Source organism: Saccopteryx bilineata, chromosome 3 (genome assembly GCF_036850765.1).
Source record: "Saccopteryx bilineata isolate mSacBil1 chromosome 3, mSacBil1_pri_phased_curated, whole genome shotgun sequence".
Classification (NCBI taxonomy): Eukaryota; Metazoa; Chordata; class Mammalia; order Chiroptera; family Emballonuridae; genus Saccopteryx; species Saccopteryx bilineata.
In genome coordinates, this window is record NC_089492.1 from 195286760 (window position 1) to 195306499 (window position 19740).

Sequence of the window (19740 nt, forward strand, 5' to 3'; positions counted from 1 at the left end):
ATCTTGTCCTCTAACTTGCTGATTTGATCCTCAGCTTCATCCATCTTGCTTTTAATTTCTTCCATTGTGGTCTTCATTTCTAATATTGTATTTGTCATTTCTGATTGATTCTTTTTTATTATTTCAATGTCCTTTTTTATACTTATTATCTCTTTACTTAGATGTTTGTTATGTCCATCTATTATTGTTCTCTGATCTTTGAGCATCCTAACAATCAGTATTTTAAACTCTGCATCTGGTAATTTGGTTATATCTGACTCATTCAAGTCCTTCTCTGGGGATTTATCTTGATTCAATTGGGTTGCATTTCTCTGCCTTCCCATTTTGTCTGTGTATAAGAAGGGTGTGGCCTCTGGAGTCCAATGGCTGTTCCGTAAGTTTAGTCCTCTGGTCTCATTTTTAGTTTCATGACTGACTTGTAAATGTAATAAAATGACCTATTCTCTCTCTCTCTCTCTCTCTCTCTCTTTTTTAGTTAATGTAACTCCTTTGAAGGGGTTTATACATCTAAATTTAAGGACCTTCTCTCCTTCAATTCTCAGTGGTCCCAAACTGAGATGGCTCCTCTCCCCCTCTTCTGCTGGCATCAGCCATTTCCCCTGTATTCTACTTGGTCTAGAGTGAAAATAAACTTGACATTTAGCTTTATCCTCTACAAAATTTTTAGATGATAACTGGCTGTTCTGTTTTTTTGTTTTGTTTTGTTTTGCTAAGAAAAGTTAGCCTTTATTCATCAGAATGCCCCAGTCACTTTGTGGAATAAGTTAGGTGATGAGGTAAGCTTGCTAATGAGTGTTGTAATAGTCCTTACCTAAGAGCAGGGAAAATTAAGTGCTGGAAAGAATTTGGCCAAACAGCCAGTCATGTGCTTGCTTTATAGCATACCCAATCAATATGAAGACAGGTGTGTGTGTGGAAAAAGACAGAGTTAAGCATTTTATTTTTAAGTGTTAAATATTTATTGACAGAATATCTCTCCAGGCGGTGTTCACATGGTTAGAACTGACGCTTTTAACTTGGCAGTGCCGTTTAAGCAAACAAACTCAGTCAGGTGAGTGTGAGTATTACAGGAAGTTGGGGAGTTGACACAGTTGACAACCTTTGGCCAAGAGAGAGGCTTGTTGTGAAGTCTTGTCGCGATGACTTGCAGAATGGTCACCTCACCCCTTAGTGATTTTACTGTGAGGTTAGGTGGACACATTGGAAACACAACTTCCCTGGCAATTTATTTTTGTGTCGTAACAGGTTGCACATTATTGGGAGACTGAGCAAAGGAAATCCAAAGGAATTACTTCAGAAATGTGTCAAAGAAAGGTGGACATGCAACACAGTGGTAAATGAGGAGGGAAGGAAGAAAGAAAAAGGACAAGAATGGTCAACTGGAAGGGCATGAAACAACCAGTCAGAACCACACATACCAAAAGGATGATTCTGGATTCTGGAGAGAGTGTAAGTTAATTATATCTCTACTCTGATCAAATCTGAATAGACATTTTACTCATTTCCTGGTTTTGAAAAATGGGCTCTTGGAAGCACTGTGTTTTTAGTGTGTCTCTTATCACTGCCCTGATTTTTGTATTTGTTTACAATAATAAGTTATGGGAGGAGAAACGTTTTTTGAAGGCATCTCTTTACAATGCTTCACTCTTAGCAGAAACCTGTCATCAGATTGTTAAGGGGAAGGTTTTTTACTCAACAGACAATGCACTGAAAACTAGCCTCAGTGAATCTGCCTGTTATGAATACATGGTTCAAAGTCACTATATAACAGAAACACTCTCTAAAGAAGAGGCTGAGTTCCCTTTGGCTTACACAGTGACCATCCACAAAGACTTTGGCACTTTTGAGAGACTCTTCAGGGCAATTTACATGCCTCAGAATGTCTACTGTATTCATGTGGATAAAAAGGCAACAGCTGAATTTAAAGATGCAGTAGAGCAATTACTGAGCTGCTTCCCAAATGCCTTTCTGGCTTCCAAGATGGAGCCAGTTGTCTATGGTGGGATTTCCAGGCTCCAGGCTGACCTGAACTGCATCAAAGATCTTGTGGCCACAGCGATCCCATGGAAGTATGCCATCAACACCTGTGGGCAAGATTTCCCCCTGAAAACCAACAAGGAAATAGTTCAGTATCTGAAAGAATTTAAAGGGAAAAACATTACCCCAGGGGTGCTGCCTCCTGATCATGCTATTGGACGAACTAAATATGTCCACCAAGAAATATTGCACAAACAAAATTCCTATATGCTTAAAACAACACAATTGAAAACTTCGCCTCCTCACAATATGACCATTTACTTTGGCACTGCCTATGTGGCCCTCACAAGGGAATTCGCTAACTTTGTCTTCCAAGACCAGCAGGCACTTGACTTACTGTCCTGGTCCAAGGACACCTACAGTCCTGATGAACATTTCTGGGTGACACTCAATAGGATTCCTGGTAAGTATGTCTTATTTTTCTTTTTTGTTTTTATTTTAATTTATTTTAGAGAGAGAGAGTAAGGGAGAGAGAGAAAAACGTCAAATTTGTTGTTCCATTTATTCTTGCATTTGTTGGTTAATTCTTGTATGTGCCCTGACTGGGGCTTAAATCCACAACTCTGGTGTATCTGGACAGCACTCTAACCAACTGAACCACCCAGCCCAGGCCAGGTCAGTATGTTTCTTAACTTTTGTTTTTATGACTATACATTGCATGATCAATATTGAATAAAGAGCTTAAAATATAGTAAAAGAATTAATATTTCAAAGATCTTTACAGTGTCAAATGTGAATTTAAAAAATTTTTTATAGCAGCTCTGCTCATAGAACAGTTTGATATAACTCACCTCTGTTTTACAGATGAGGGAATAAGGCATAGTGATTAGGGGGGCAGTGGTAGAGTTCTACTCTCTGGTTTGATTTTCCCTTTATCCCAGGCTGCCTTTCTGAGTCCAGAGACCTACTTCAAATATGTGTTTCAGCCTTGCCCTGGCCAGATAGCTCAGTTGGTTAGAGTATCGTCCCAAAGTGTAGAGGTTCGATCCTCGGTCAGGGCACAAACAGGAACAGATCTATGTTCCTGTATGTGTGTCTCTCTTCCTCCCCTCCTCTCTCATTAAAATCAGTAAATAAAAATTTTTTTAAATATATATGTGCTTCAACCTTGAGACAGGGCAGGGGATGGAGGGAACACAAGATTAAACCCAGTCCTGCTTTAAGTGTGATGGCATTTATAATCAGAAATAAATATTATAAATTAAATTTGAATATTTTAAATGTATTTTTTTCCCCTACTGAAGCTCCTCTAGCTAAATTCACATCCTTTCAAATTAGAGCAGGGTACAATTTAAAATTTTTCATTTGCAAGTTCTTTCCTGAAATCAAATCAGAATTTAGAACACCTTAAGGATTTCTAGACCAGTGCCTTCATTTTATATACAAAGAAACTTCAGTGTGGTCACATGGTGTGCTCAAATTACCCAGCTAGAAAATGAATGTGCCAATTATAAACCAGGTCTCCTAAACCTGATGTTCTTTTTAACTTGATTTTCAATGAGTTCTCAGTTGTTACTAAATTAACTCCTTTTGGCCCAAGTTCCAAATGATTTGAACGACCTCAGGTTGTTTACAGTGAACCAATTCATTTCTGCTAGTTCAAGTCAAAATAAAAATTCAGTAACAGTTCAAGGGAAAAGTAATTTGAATCAATATGAGGATCAGGTTCATGGTTTCTTGAGATTAATGGTTCAAGCCTGGATGCATATCACAGTGACCTGGAGCTTTTAAAAATACTTCAAGCCAGGCCCCATTTTCCAGGGGGCCTGACTTCCCAGGTGGATTGGCCAGGAGAGTCTCAGGAATAACCAGGGCTATGAACCATTCATTATATCTGTTAGTTTTAGATATTAGTATACAAAACTTCAGGGACGTACCATGTGTTTTTTTCTCCCAACCACTAGAAAATAGTTTTCTTTTTTTTCCTTCCTTTCTTTTTTCTTTTTCTTTCTTTCCTTCCTCTTAATTGAAATACAATTGATGTAACATTATATTAGTTTCAGGTGTACAACATAATGATTCAATATTAGTACATAGGACAAAATGATCACCACAATAAATCTAGTTAACATCCATCACCCCACAGGGTTAGAAATATTCTTTCTTGTGATAAGAACTTGAACAAACTATTCTCTTAGCAGCTTGTAAATATACAATATAGTATTATCAACTAGGTGCACCATGCTGTACCTTACATCTCCAGGACTTATTTAGAATTGGATGTTTGTATCTTTTGACCATCTTCACCCATTTTTCCCACTCCACCCTCACTATCTAATGCCCCCATTCACCCCCCACTCTGGCAACCTCCAATATGTTCTCTGTTTCTATGAGTTCAGTTTTTGGTTTCTTTTTCTTTTTCCTAGATTCCACACTGAAGTGAGATTATACGGTATTTGTCTTTCTCTCATTTATGTCTCGTAGCATAATGGCCTAAATCCTATCATTTTGTTGTAAACGGCAAGATTTCTTTTTTATGGCTGAATAATAATCCACTGTGTGTATGTGAGTGTGTATGTGTGTGTGTGTGTATTCATATACCACATTTTCCTTTATCTATTCGTCCATGACACATAGGTAGGTTCCATATCTTGGCTATTGTAAATGCTGCTGCAGTAAACATGGAGTGAGTATATCTCCCCAAATTAGTGTTTTTGTTTTCTTTTAAATCTGTTGCTTTCACAGAGTTGGAAGGGTTAATGTTATAGCAATAAAAGAATTCAGGGCTAAAGAAAGTGAGGTGGGGGGGTTGACAGTATAGCCATTCGTAGGAAATAGCAGGGTCAAGAAAAGGGAAGTAAAAGCTCCACTTCTCTCTTATGTGTTACTTGTACCAAGAATGATGGATGCTGTTCAGGTCTGGGCACCATGCTTTCAGGGGAGACACTGACAAAGCAGGTTCCAAAAAGAGCAGCCAAGGAGGATGAAAGGCCAACCCCCACCTTTATTATTCTTTTTAAATTATCAATGACAAAAAGGATATTTAATCTGAAAAAGGCTTTACATCAAGATTGGCTTGTGAGAGAAATATTGAACCAACTTTAGTTTTGAAAGAAGCAGCTAGGAGATGAAAGAAGCCATCGACCTGGGATGAAAATGGATAGCCTGCTCCGTGGCAAACAAGCCCAAGGAATATGTGGCAGCAGAAGCTGGAGAAAGGCTGGGATAGAAAGTCCTTTATTCAGTGTTGGACATAATGGGTTATGAGTCTCTTCCTCTCCAAGGGTCCATGATCCCCAATCTCATCAGTTTTCTGAACAGAAATTTAGGAGTAACAGCCTGACTCCTCAACATTATTTATCTACTGAAACTGGATTTTTACACCCATGTTTAGCAGTTACAGGTTAGCAAAGCAATGAAAAACAAATGCATTGCTCCATGCATTTCAGACATTTAGAAGAGCAAGCCCTTGGAATACTCTTGGTGTTACACACATGAAGGACACTTGCTGGAAGCTGTGGTCCTGACTGGTGCAGCTAACTCAAGTGGGATCTGGGGTGGCCAGAGTGCAAGACTTGGTCATGAGGAGATGAGAAAATGGGAACTTAGAATGCCATCTTGTTTAACATTCCTGCTATGTGGAAATCTAGGCTATTTCTGTTTGGAGGGCCCTTCTAGTCAATATATGAGTTGTTTGTTTGGGCTGTTTTTAAGATTGTTCTAGTCAACTGCAATGAGTGGGGCTAATTAGCATTCTCAAACAAGTAATTGGCCAGGAAAAAAAAACACTTCACAATAGAAATGTAATGTGAGCCACGTATGTAATTTTAGATATTTTAGTAGTCACATTAAAAGGAACAAAAGTCAATAGGCAAAATTAATTTAAATAACGTATTGTATCTAACACAATATAGAGTAACATTTATATGTGTGTCTGGTGGCTGCTGTGATGCTCAGGCCAGTGATTAGACATTAGCAGTGCTGTCCCAGCAGTTTGAGACGTCAGCCATGCTCATGGGTCAGCATTTTCGCCTCTGCTGCTTTTGCTCTGCCTGCTGCTTTTTCCTTATCTGAAATCTCTACCTCAGCTTCACAGCTGCCACTTGCTTATGGGCCCATGAGTTCTGTGGCTTCTACTTTATATGTTTTTCCCTGTATCACAAGATTCTGTGCTGCTCTGGATGGCAGTTTCTCTCTGTATCTTCTTCAGAGAGTCTTGCTTTGGGCCATGTTGTCCCTGTTCAGTGAGTATCCTTGTTTTCAGTTCACACTATATCATAGACTGCTGCTGACCTCTCTGTAGATGACTGTCTTCCACTTAGGCCTCAAATTATTCCTGCTGGGGTGGCAAAGGTAGCAGGGTCCTATGGTTTAAAGTGCAAAGCAAAACATGGTCACCTAGGCACAGTAAGTGGCAGGTCCTCAGGAAGCCTCTCAGAAGGAAGAACTCCTGCATGGTCTACTGCAGTGAAGGCTCCCATGGGGACACACATGTTATGGAAAGGGACCTCAGATACAGCTTTAAAGAGGTTGCCATATAAACTTTATTACCTATTGTAAAATTAGGGATTTCCAGCCTCCCTTCTGCCTCCTCCCACCCATCTTTCCTCCGTTGGCCTCCAAACTCTTTCCCACTTCTTTTCCCTGATCTAGCGCACAACAAGACAGCAGCCTTGGCCCTGGCCAGTTGGCTCAGTGGTAGAGCGTCAGCCTGGCATGCGGAAGTCCCGGATTCAATCCCCGGGCAGGGCACACAGGAGAGGTGCCCATCTGCTTCTCCACCCCTCCCCCTCTCCTTCCTCTCTGTCTCTCTCTTCCCCTCCCACAGCCAAGGCTCCATTGGAGCAAAAGATGGCCCGGGCGCTGGGGATGGCTCCTTGGCCTCTGCCCCAGGCGCTAGAGTGGCTCTGGTTGCGACAGAGCGATGCCCCGGATGGGCAGAGCATCACCCCCTGGTGGGCGTGCTGGGTGGATCCCGGTCGGGTGCATGCGGGAGTCTGTCTGACCGCCTCCCCTTTTTTACAGGCTGCAGGTGCAACTACTACTTTCCTTCTGAGTTACTGGTTGCGTGCTTCTCTGGGTTCTGCTTGTAATAAGGGCTTTCAGTGGTTTTGTTTCATTGGTCTGTGTTTCTTTGAATTTAAAGATTTAAAAACTGACCCAGTGATTTCCACCTCACTTGGTACAAAGAAGTATTTCTAATATGATTCTGTGGAAGTTTACTTCTAATGTATATTAAAATGTGAATGGATGAGATATGAGCCTTTCCTGAGAGCAGGTTGTGTTGCAGATGAGAGGAAAGAGGGATTCCAAAGTGCTGAAGGGGAAGGATTAGAGAAAGGAAGAACATTGGCGATCGTGAGCCTGGAAGTCAGATTCTTTCCACTTCTCATTTTCCTTCCGGTGGAGCCAGCCTCTGTCTGGACCTGCCCTGTTAGTATTCTGTGTCACATACACACCCTTGTGCCCTTGACAGAGGAGCCTGTCTCTTTTCCATTGGCTATAGAGCCCATATTGCCATGACCTTTTGTCATGATTTGAGACTGGCTAATCACTTTAGCCTCTTTCTACATAACAATACAAAGCTGGGTGCCAAGGGCTGAAATCTTGAGAGAAGTGACTGTAGGAGGCAGGGAAGAGAAGGTCTGAATCAGGCTAGTCCTGGGAACTCATCCTCAGGGACCCAGGAATTTGGCTGGAATATCAAGTCCAGAGGGAATTTATGTTCCTCAAACACCTGCTCACAAAGCTTCCAAGGTCACTGGGCATATGGGCAGATTTGCAGGGGAGAGAATGGGGGGCGGGGTATGTTTTACTATTACCTTCACCTTTTACATAGATAGATTATCAAGGAAACAGTGGCATGAGTTTTGTAGCTTGTCCAGAAGAAATAGGTGGGAGTATAACTGTGGATGAGCGGATCTTTGCTATTCCTCTCTCTGCCTGCCTTCACGGTCAGAGTTTATTCTCTGGGCTTCCTGGGGCTCATTCTCTGTGCTTAGCTTCCTTGTTCTCCTGCCCTAGCTAAGTTAGACTATTTTTCCTGGCTCTTTTTCCTCAAGAGGATAATGCATAGCTGTGTTGTCTTGGAAGTTAAACTCTGATAGAACTCAAGGCACCTAGACATTCAGTATCTTCTGTTTTAAGTTGTAGAATAACGAGCTTAATTTCTTAGTTATGAGTCAGCCAAAAAGAGGACCATCAGAGATTTTGATACTTTTCTGAGTTTAAAAAAAGATTATAATTTCTCAAAATCAGAAATTCCCCTAAAATGTAGGTTAGTTGGTTTGTATGCTTCTTACATGTCTACATATGTTATCATCAAAAATTATTTGCATAATAATGATGATATGTATGAACATATTTGCTTTGTTAATTATACAAGCTTCTGGGATTTCTAAGGAATGAGCCGTGACCCTGTTTCAATATTATTATCAAGTTCATTAAATGAAGATATAATTAATTAATTTAATTTAATGAAGCTATTATTAATACTTAATATTTAGAAATAACATTTTTTGTTGTTGAGGTTATGGAGAAAAAGGAACCCTTGTGTATTGTTGATGGGATTGCAAATTGGTTCAGCCACTATGGAAAACAGTATGGAGGTTTCTCAAAAAATTAAAAATAGAACTACCTGATCACCCAACAATTCTACTTCTGGAATCCAAAACACTAATTTGAAAAGATATATGCATCTCTATGTTCATTATAGCATTATTTACAATAGCGTAGATATGGAAGCAGCCCATCAATAGATGATTGGATAAAGAAGTGGTGGTACATATATACAATGGAATATTACTCGGCCATAAAAAATAATGAAATCTTGCCATTTGTATCAACATGGATGGATGTTGAGGACTAAATAAAGTAAGTCAGACAAAGAAAGACAATTACCATATGATTTCATTTATATGTGCAATCTAAAAAGCAAAATAAACAGACACACAAAACAGAAACAGACTCATGGATACAGAGATCAGACTGGTGGTTACCAGATGTGGTGGGGGGGAGGCTGGATAGAGGAAGTGGGGGAAATTGAACAGTATAACTTGGCAGTCACAGAGTGGTCATGGAGAATATGAAAAATAAGGGTTAATCTCAGCTGAACTGGAGTCATCAATTATGCAACTGTGGTCATCAATTAGAATGCATTTTAGACTTTTGCAGTATGTTGAACAAAGGATATAAAGATGTGTTTACACTGTAGAGTCCGATGGTCACTCCCATTCACTAGTGGGATTTAAAACCAGGAAGTCCTGGCCCTGCTATATACAGTCTGTGTAACTTTGGGCAAGACACCTAATTTCTCTGAGCCTGATTCTGCAACTATATATTGACGATAAACTGTCTCCTTGTCAGACTGTTAGAAGGATTAGAGTATACAAATTGTACCTGGCGCATTGTAGGAACTTTCGAAATGTTCAAAGGAGAAACAGACAAACTTGTTAGACATTGATTTTTGAGGTTTTAGTGTTGTTTTAAAACTTCTGTGTGTAACTTGAAAAACTCCATGAACGTTTGGTTTTGAAGGGGCAAAGATAATTTTTTGCTAGAAGTCAAGTATGTAGCCTACAGAGGTTACCCCTCAGTTGTAGCTTTACTTAGCAATGTGATGTGTGTAAGAGTTTTAAGTAGTTGGTTTCTCTTTCCTCTTATTAGGAAGCAGCATTCTGTGACTAGTCGATTGTTTCACACACTGTCACTGTAGACTGGTTTGAAAATAAATGGTCCCCCATCCTTGCTTATGTTGTTCTAGAATACTCTTTACTTTTGCTGCTCATACTAGTCATTTCTCAAGATTCACTAGCAGAAATCACTTCCTCAGAGAAGCTTTTGTTGCCCTTTTCCTCTCCTACAGAAGCAGCCAGCCGTCCCCACCCACTTTACTCCTCCTTGGGTAATAGCATCTCCTCCATTGCATCTTAACTATTTGTGTAGGTCTTGATCCCCCTGTACCCTTCATCTCTGCCCCTCCTCCCCCACCCCACCCCCAAATGTGATCATGTGAACCAGATATTGCCTAGCCCCATCATTGTGTGTGGTTCCAATACAATGTTGAAGGAGAAGCAAATAAACAGGAAAGAAGAGTATCACTCTGCTCGTCTAATACAGTATTTTCTACAAATGCAGAAAATTCTCCTGCAGCTTTGCAGAAAGTTTATTTTCCTCTTTCTAAATTCCAGTTCAGCTTTTACATAGTGGACAGGGCAGGAGTCCTGCCCCACACCCCTACCTACTTTTCTAAAGGGCAGGGAGGATCCTCCCCTGGCTGATAGCTCAGTTGGTTAGAGCATTGTCCTGATATGCCAAGGTTGTGGGTTTGATCCCTGGTCAGGGCACATACAAGAATCAACCTATGACTGCATGAATAAGTAAAACAACAAATTGACATATATCTCTCTCTCCCTCTCTCTCTCTCTCTCTCTCTCTCTCTCTCTTTCTCTCTCTAAAGTCAATCAATAAATAAAACTAAAGGGCAAACTCCTTTGCCACCTATGCTGAATACATTAGAAAACACTTTGGGCCTGACTGATGGTGGAGCAGTGGTTAGAACATCTGTCTATCTGGGATGCTGAGGTCCCAGGTTCCAAACTCCAAGGTCACTGGCTTGAGCATGGGCTCATCATCATGATCTCATGGTCACTGGCTTGAGCCCAAAAGTTGCTAGCTTAAAGCCCAAGCTTGTTTGCTGGAGCCTAAGGTCTCTGGTTTGAGCAAAGGGTCAGTGGCTCAGCTGGAGCACCACTCCCACCCCACCCTCTGTCAAGGCACATATAAGAAGCAATCAATGAACAACTAAAGCGCCACAACTAGTATGAGTTCATGCTTCTCCTCTCCCTCCCTCTCTCCCTCTCTCCCTCTCTCTCTCTCTCTCTCTTTCTCTCTCTCTTTTTCTCTCTGTCTCATAAAAAACAAACAAAAAAAAAACACTTTGGGAATGGTGTTGGCCTGAGAGTTATTAGTCATCTGATTGCTATAATGGCATTTATGCATTTTGAAGATTGAAATTGTGCATTTTAGTTCCAGTCTAGAAAAGTAAAGTCAACAGTTAAGGAAATTCACCACTCATTTTAGCCACGAGAGGCTTTGATTTGACTATATCCAGAAAATGTTGGTTTATTTGACCTCAACTTGAAATCTCTTTAAAATTGCTAACCTCCAAACAGACTTCTTGATCTTTATGCCAGATTTCCCTGTAGGCCCCTTTTTGCCTGGAGAAATCCTGATTATCTTTAAGAAACTGTTCCCCGCCCCCTCCCCCCACCATACCATTCCCTATGAGTTGTTGGGTCAGCCCACCCAACACCCCAACACCACCACCCAGGCAGAGTTGACCTTTGTCCTCCCTGCCCCAGGTGCTCTGTTTTTACCTCACAGATGGTCCTTATCTTCTTGTTAGGGTTTGCTGTTTGGGCATCTGGGCACTGACAGAATGCAGAGACCTAGATGGTCCCATGAGCTTTATGTCTTCTCCAGCCTCAAGCAGCACTGTGATTTGCTTGACTTCAGATTGAATTGGATTCACCTTAAGCTGCTAGTATAAAATAAATATGATGTTGCTTTCATACAAATCCAGAAGTTTTCTACTGTCCAAGTCACTGACAGCTTAAAACAGACCAACAGAATTACCAGCTACTTTCAGTTGAGCCTCTAGTTTAGGTGCTACAAAGCCTTTCTAGAAGACATGTAAACCACCATCATCATCATCAATATCCAGCACTGGATGAATTGTGGCTTTTTCATCTAACTTAATAGCTTTATTGAAGTATTATTTACATACCAAAAATGTGAGGTAGGTAATTCAGGTATATCATTCAAACACTGTAAATTCACCAGATTTACCCATATCAAGTGTACAATTCAATAACTATTAGTATATTTACAGAGTCATGCAACTAAGGTCCCAATCTAATATAGAATATTTTTATTACCTCCAAAAGAAACCTTCTGTTCATCTATAGCCACTTTCCATTTCTATATCCAAACCTTACTTTCTTTTTTTTTTAATTTTATTGATTTTAATTTATTGTGTTTACATAGATTCAAGTGTCCCACCCAATATATCTCTTCCCCCACTGCCATGTTCCCCTTGATACCCCCTTTGCCCCCTCCACCAATGCCTTCCCCCTTTCCCTCCAGGATTTGCTGTCCTGCTCTCTATACCACTGTGTTATGTATATATAATTTCACCAATCTCTTTCCTTCTCTGATCCCATCCTCTCATCCCCTTTCCCTCTGTCCTCTTTTCCTCTGGTCCCTTTGATCCCTCCTCTGTCTCAATTTCGTTCCTCAGTTCTCATTATTCTTTGGATTCTTTGAATGAGTGAGGTCATATGATATTTTTCTTTCTCTGCCTGGCTTATTTCTCTCAACATAATAGTTTCCAGGTCCCTCCATATTGTTGCAAAAGGTAGTATTTCCATCTTTTTCATAGCCCCATAATATTCCATTGTATATATGTACCACTGCTTTTTAATCCACTCATCCACTGACGGACACTTGGGCTGTTTCCAGATCTTCGCCATTGTGAACAATGCTGCCATAAACATGGGGGTGCATTTCTTTTTTTCAGTCAGTGATATGGTGTCCTTGGGATATATTCCTATAAGTTGGATTGCTGGGTCCAAGGGAAGTTCCATTTCTAATTTTTTGAGGAATCTCCATACTGTTTTCCACAGTGGCTGCACCAGTCTGCATTCCCACCAGCAGCTCAGAAGGATTCCCTTTTCTTCACATCTTCGCCAGCACCTATCGTGTGTTTTGTCAATGAGTGCCATTCTGACTGGTGTGAGGTGGTATCTTATTGTGGTTTTAATTTGCATTTTCTAATGATTAGTGATGTTGAACATTTTTTCATCTGCCTATTGGCCATCTGTATGTCCTCTTTGGAGAAGTGTCTATTCATTTATTTTCCCATTTTTAATTGGATTGTTTATCTTCCTGATGCTGAGTTTTACAAGTTCTTTATAAATTTTGGTTATTAACCCCTTATCAGACATATTTTCGAATATGTTCTCCCATTGTGTGATTTGCCCTTTTATTTTGTTCATATTGTTTTTAGCTGTGCAAAAACTTTCTAGTTAGATATAGTCCCATTTATTCATCCTGTCCTTTATTTCACTTGCACATGGAGATAAATCAGCAAATATATTGCTGCGAAAGATGTTGGAGAGCTTACTGCCTATGTTTTCTTCCAAGATGATTATGGTTTCACAACTTACATTTATGTGTTTTATCCATTTGGAGTTCATGTCTATGAATGGTGTAAGTTGGTGGTCTAGTTTCATTTTTTTTGCAGGTAGCTGCCCAGTTGTTCCAAAACTATTTGTTGAAGAAGCTGTCTTTACTCCATTGTATGTTCTTACTTCCTTTGTCAAATATCAACTGTCCATAAAGGTGGGTTTATTTCTGGGTTCTCAGTTCTGTTCCATTGATCTATATTCCTGTTCTTATGCCAGTACCAAGCTGTTTTGAGTACAATGGCCTTGTAGTATAACTTGATATACGGTGCCAGGGTCCAGCCCTGGGGGGAAAGCAGGGATCCCACAGGAAGAGACAGCGTCGGCATGAATCGAGTGAGAGAGCCGAATTCTTTTCTTTCTCTTTATTCTCTAGTTAGCATTTACTGCCAGGCATCTCTCTCAAATGCTAGTACAGCTCCCTTTTTATACACACACACTGAGTTACAATTACATGGTGTTAATCATTGCTTCTGTTTCACTATGTTTACATGTTTCCAGATAACAGTTAATTTATATCTATAAATTACAAACCAGGTAGCAAATCATTCAAAGTACAACTACAAAATAACTTGAATAGCGATAACAACATTGGTAAAAGCTTTTAAAGGATTAGTACTAATAGTTAACTCAACTTTACTGCTGTTGTGAGTCAAGGGGCTGAGAGAGATTAGCAGATGAAATCATTAAGGACTAACAAAGGACTACCGCTTGCTCAGGTAAATGCAGTGTCCTACTTTTTCTCACAAGATTCTAAAAGGCTTGCCCATAAGGAAATTGACATAACATTAAGAGTAGCTTTCACCCAAAGATATACAGAGTGCACTTGCAAGATAGCCTAGTAGCAACATAATTTCAGAAGACATTAACTGTTATTACTTCTATGGATTCCCCTACATTCCTCTCATTATCAAAAAATCTTGGAAAGTACATAAATCTCATGAGTACATCTCACTGAGAAAGCCCAGCAACTGCCTTCAGTCAAAAAACAATTCTCTTAGCAAAACATTCTTTTCTTGCCGACTGCGCTCTCATCCTAGGCCACACAATGGGCCATTCTACTATACCTTACCTAAGATTCTATTGTCTAGTCAAATATTATCTATTTACTATATTTATACACTAGTTAAGTTCTAACTCTATTCTCAGAGTGTACCACTATCTGCAGATCAAATAAGCAAGAAGAAAGGAATGTTTCTCTACTCTATCACATGAAAAGGCTAAGGAGGAAAAATGTTGAATTAAGTGAAGGCCGAAAGGTGCTCTGTGCACAGCCACTGCCTCCTACCCATTCACAAGTCACAATCTATTCTTTCTAACATGATTAAGAGGAAGAAATTCTCCTACAAACTTAACCCTTTACGAGGGATATCATAGCCAGTCTCTTATGTTTATGAGCCCAGTTCAAGGGGCTTACGGCTTTTCTGTGGAACTCACACCCTCTGTCTCATTTCCAAAGAAATCACTACGAATCTACAGGGAAAGCACGGTACTATTATCCCTGTGCCACAAATAATAGCACACGCCCAGAAAAGGGAGGATATAAGGCCAGATTAATTCAAAAAGTCAAAGAGGGAAGTATCATTGTGTCTCTCCTTTGGGTGACTTTGTCAACCCGCAGCCGTTGGTCTTCTCTGCTGTGACTTTGTCAATCAGCAGTTTTTGATCTTCTTCTGCTGTGACCTTGTCAGCCAGCAGTTGTGGGTCTTCTTCTGCTGTGACCTTGTCAGCCAGCAGTTGTTAATCGGCTCTCGACAATACGGAAGTGTGATATCTCCCACTTTATTCTTCTTTTTCAAGATTGCTAAGGCTATTTGTGTTCTTTTTTGGTTCCGTATAAATTTTTGGAATATTTGTTCTATATCTTTGAAGTACATCATTGGTATTTTAATGGAATTGCATTGAATTTATAAATTGCTTTGGGTAATATAGACATTTTTTAAAATTTATTCAGTTTTAGGGGGGGGAGAGATAGAGAGAACAGAGGGAGGAGCAGGAAGCATCAACTCTTATATGTGCCTTGACCAGGCAAGCCTGGGGTTTCAAACTGGCAACCACAGCATTCCAGGTCGACGCTTTATCCACTACGCCACCACAGGTCAGGCTAATATAGACATTTTAATGATGTTTATTCTTCTTATCCATGAACACAGTACATGTTTTCACTTGTTTGTATCTTCCTTAATTTTTTTTATCAATGTTTTATAATTTTCTGAGTACAAGTATTTAACCTCTTTGGTTAAATTTTATCTCCTAGTACTTTATCTTTTTTGTTGCAATAGTGAAGGGGATTATTTTCTTAATTTCTCTTTCAGAGAGTACATTGTTGGTATATAAAAATGCCTCTGATTTCTGAATATTAATTTTATATCCTGCCACCTTGCTGAATTCATTTATCAGGTCACGTGGTTTCTTGACTGAGACTTTAGGGTTTTCTATGTACAGTATTATATCATCAGCAAATAATGATAGTTTTACTTCTTTTCCAATTTGGATGCCTTTTATTTCTTCTTCTTGTCTGATTGCTGTGGCTAAGACTTCCAGAACTATGCTGAATAAGAGTGGTGAAAGGGTATACCCATGCCTTGTTCCTGATCTTAAGGGGATTGGTTTTAATTTTTGCCCCTTGAGTATGATGTTGGCTGTGGGTTTGTCATAGATGGCCTTTATCATTTTGAGGTATGTTCTCTGTATTCCCACTTTGCTGAGAGTTTTGATCATGAATGAGTGCTGGATTTTATCAAATGCTTTTTCTGCATCTATTGATATTAATTATCATGTGATTTTTCTTCTTCCTTTTGTTATATGATGAAACACATTGATTGATTTGAGAATATTGTACCAGCTTTGGCTCCCCAGAATAAGTCCCACTTGATCATGATTTATGATTTTTTTTTTTTATGTATTGCTGGATCCAGTTGGCTAATATTTTGTTGAGAATTTTAGCATCTAAATTTATCAGGGATATTGGCCTACAGTTTTCTTTCTTTGTATTTGTTGTCTTTGCCTGGTTTTGAAATGAGGATTATGCACGCCTCATAAAAGGAGCTCGGAAGTCTTCCCTCCTCTTGAATTTTTTGAAATAGCTTAGAAGAATAGAAGTTAGTTCTTCTTTGAATATTTGGTAGAATTTGCCTGTGAAGCCATCTGGCCCAGGACTTTTGTTTGTTGGGAGGTTTTTGATAACTGTTTCAATTTCATTTGTTGTAATCAGTCTGTTTAGGTTTTCTGATTCTTCCAGATTGATTTTTGAAAGATTATATGTTTCAAAGAATTTGTCTATTTCACCTAGGTTGTCTAATTTTTTTGGCATACAGTTCTTTTTTTTAAATATTTTTTATATTTTATTTATTCATTTCTAGAAAGAGAGGAGAGAGAGAGAGAGAGAGAAGGGGGGAGGATCAGGAAGCATCAACTCCCCTATGTGCCTTGACCAGGCAAGCCCAGGGATTTGAACCGGCAACCTCAGTGTCCTAGGTTGACACTTTATCCAATGTGCCATCAGAGGTCAGGCCGGCATACAGTTCTTCATAGTATTTTCTTACAATCCTTTGTATCTCTGCTGTATCAGTTGTTACTTTTTCACTCTCATTTCTAATTTTATTTATTTGAGTCATCTCTCTTCTTTTCTTGGTGAGTCTGGTTAAAGGTTCATTGATCTTGTTTACCTTTTCAAAGAACCAGATCTTGGTATCATTGATACTCTGTATTGTTTTTCTAGCTTCTATGTCATTTACTTCTGCTCTGATCTTTATTATTTCCTTTCTTCTACTTACTCTGGGCTTTCCTTGCTGTTCTTTTTCTAGTTCTTTTATATGCAGGGTTAAGTTTTTTATTTGAGCTTTTTCTTGCTTCTTAAAGTATGCCTGTAATGTTATGGACTTCCCTCTCAGGACTGCTTTTGCTGTGTCTCATAAATTTTGAGTTGTTGTGTGTTCATTTTTATTTGTTTCAAGGAAATTTTTAATTTCATCCTTGATCTCATTGTTAACCTACTCATTATTTAATAACATGCTATTTGGTTTCCAAGTGTTTGAATGTTATTCAGTTTTTCTGTTGTAGTTGATTTCTAGTTTCATGCCATTGTGATTAGAGAAGCTGCTTGATATGATTTCAATCTTCTTGAATTTATTGAGACTCATTTTGTGTCCTAACATATAGTCTATCCTAGAGAGTGTACCATAAGCACTTGAAAAGAATGTATATTCTGCTGCTTTACAGTGAAAGGTTCTGAAGATACCTATTAAATTCAGTTGATCAAGTGTGTCCTTTAGGTCTGCTGTTTCTTTGTTAATTTTCTTTCTAGAGGATCTATCCATTGATGTTAGTGGGGTATTAAAATCCCCTACTATTATAGTATTGCTGTTGATCTCGCCCTTCATATCCATCAAAGTCTGCTTTATATATTTAGGTGCTCCTTTATTAGGTGCATAGATATTTATTATGGTTATATCTTGCTGTTGGATTGCTCCCTTTATCATTATGTAATGACCTTCTTTTTCCCTTACTATAGCCTTTGTTTTAAAGTCTAATTTGTCAGCTATAAGTATTGCTACCCCAGCTCTTTTTTCATTTCCATTTTCATGAAATATTTTTTTCCATCCTTTACTTTCAGTCTATGTGTATCTTTTGTTTTGAGGTGGGTCTCCTGTAGACAGCACATGTACAGGTCCTGTTTTCTTATCCATGCAGCTATTCTATGTCTTTTTATTTGAGCATTTAATCCATTTACATTTAAGGTTATTATTGATATGTAGTTGTTTATTGACATTTTATTCTTTAAATCTACATTCCTCTTTATTAGATAATTCTTTTCCCTTTGTTCTGTTTACAGCAGGCCCCTTAACATTTCTTGCACCATTGGTTTGGTTGTAATGAATTCCTTGAGGGGTTTTTTGTTGTTGTTGTTGTTTTGTCTGAGAAGCTTTTTATTTCTCCTTCAATTTTCACCGATATCCTTGCTGGATAAAGAAGTCTTGGTTGTAGGCTCTTGTTTTGCATTACTTTGAATATTTCTTGCCATTTCCTTCTGGCTTCAAGTGTTTCTGTTGAAAAGTTGGATGTCATCCTTATGGGAGCTCCGTTGTAAGTGATTGACTGCTTTTTTCTTGCAGCTTTTAGTAATCTTTTTTTTTATCTCTTATTTTTGGTGTTTTAATTATGATGTGTCATAGTGTAGGTGTTTTTGGGTTCCTCTTTAATGGAATTCTCTGTGCTTCTTGAACTTGTATGACTCTTTTCTTCATCAATTTATGGAAGTTTTTGGCTATTATTCCTTCAATCAGATTCTCTATTCCTTGTTCTTTCTCTTCTCCTTCAGGAATCCCTATGATGCGGATTTTGTTTCTCTTCATGTTGTCACAGAGTTCTATTAGAGTTTCCTCAGACTTTTTGATACTCTTTTCTTTTGCTGTTCTGCTTCCATGCTTTCACTTATCTTGTCCTCTCAACCTTTTTTATTTTCATGGCACAAACACACACTAATTACTAAGGTTAGTGCCCCTGACTAAATACAACCATTTTCATCTCATGGCACAAATAAATTAGTTACTAAGGAAGAAGAGGTCAGGGCCTCTTTTTATTTAGTAATTAGTTTATGAGTGTGTGAGAAATAAAGGTTGAAAATCACTGCTCTAAATTGTTTATTCAATCCTCTGCTTCATCCAGCCTGCTTTTAATTTCTTCTAATGTATGCTTTATTTCTGATATTGTTTTTTGTCATTTCTGTCTGATTCCTTTTTATGATTTCAATGTTGTTTTTGATGCTTGCTATCTCTTTATTTAGGTACTCATTTTGTTTGTCTATTGTTGCTCTAAGATACTTGAGCATCCTAACAATCATTATTCTAAACCCTGCATCTGGTATCTTGGTTATTTCCATCTCATTCAGTTTTTTTCTCGGGATTTTTCTTGTTGATTCATTTGGATTCCATTTCTCTGTCTTCCCATTTTAGCTCTGTATAGATTGCTTCTTTGGATTTGCTGTTTGTGTAGCTAGCTGAGTCTAGGGTTGGTGTTGTCTGCCTCCAGCTTTCAGTTGTGTTGTTTCTAGATCTTTTTAGGTTGGCCTCCACTGTTGTTTGTAATCCACTGTGGGCTACTTGTCTGCTGCTACTACTCTTTTTCTATTTCTGTCAGCATTTTCTATGCCTTAACTGGGTCAGGTATGATGAGCCCTTCCTTAAGATACCACTCTAACTAGGGTTGTTAGGTCCTGAGGTGATGTTCTTTATATCTGGCTGCCGGATATGACAGCCCTGGACCTCCCTGGCAGGAACCTGGAGCAGACCAGTGGGGGTCACTGCTTATGACTGGCCCTTAGCAACCTTCTGGAGCTACAGGTGATCCACAATTTGTGGCTGCCTCTGCTAGGCCCAGATGCCATTGTAAATATCAGCTGCACTCCTAGGCTGGCTTTTATCAACTCTTGGCCAGTGTGTATGGCCTCTCTATTCCTGAGGTGTGGTCTATCTGCTGGCCCCCTACTGCCACCTCATCCTTGGGTACTCAGGCACCG

At 39.1% G+C, this 19740-nt stretch overlaps 1 protein-coding gene across 4 annotated transcripts in view; it reads left to right on the top strand.

The window, feature by feature from the left end:
- The first annotated feature begins 1090 nt into the window (after positions 1 to 1090).
- Positions 1091 to 19740, top strand: part of GCNT2 (glucosaminyl (N-acetyl) transferase 2 (I blood group)) — a 139946-nt gene continuing 121296 nt past the window's right edge. For all 4 annotated transcript variants that reach the window (XM_066268471.1, XM_066268476.1, XM_066268477.1 and 1 more), the window contains exon 1: positions 1091 to 2440. In XM_066268471.1, coding sequence (XP_066124568.1) covers positions 1519 to 2440 — 922 coding nt within the window. In that variant the 5' untranslated portion in view covers positions 1091 to 1518. The remainder of the gene's footprint in view (positions 2441 to 19740) is intronic.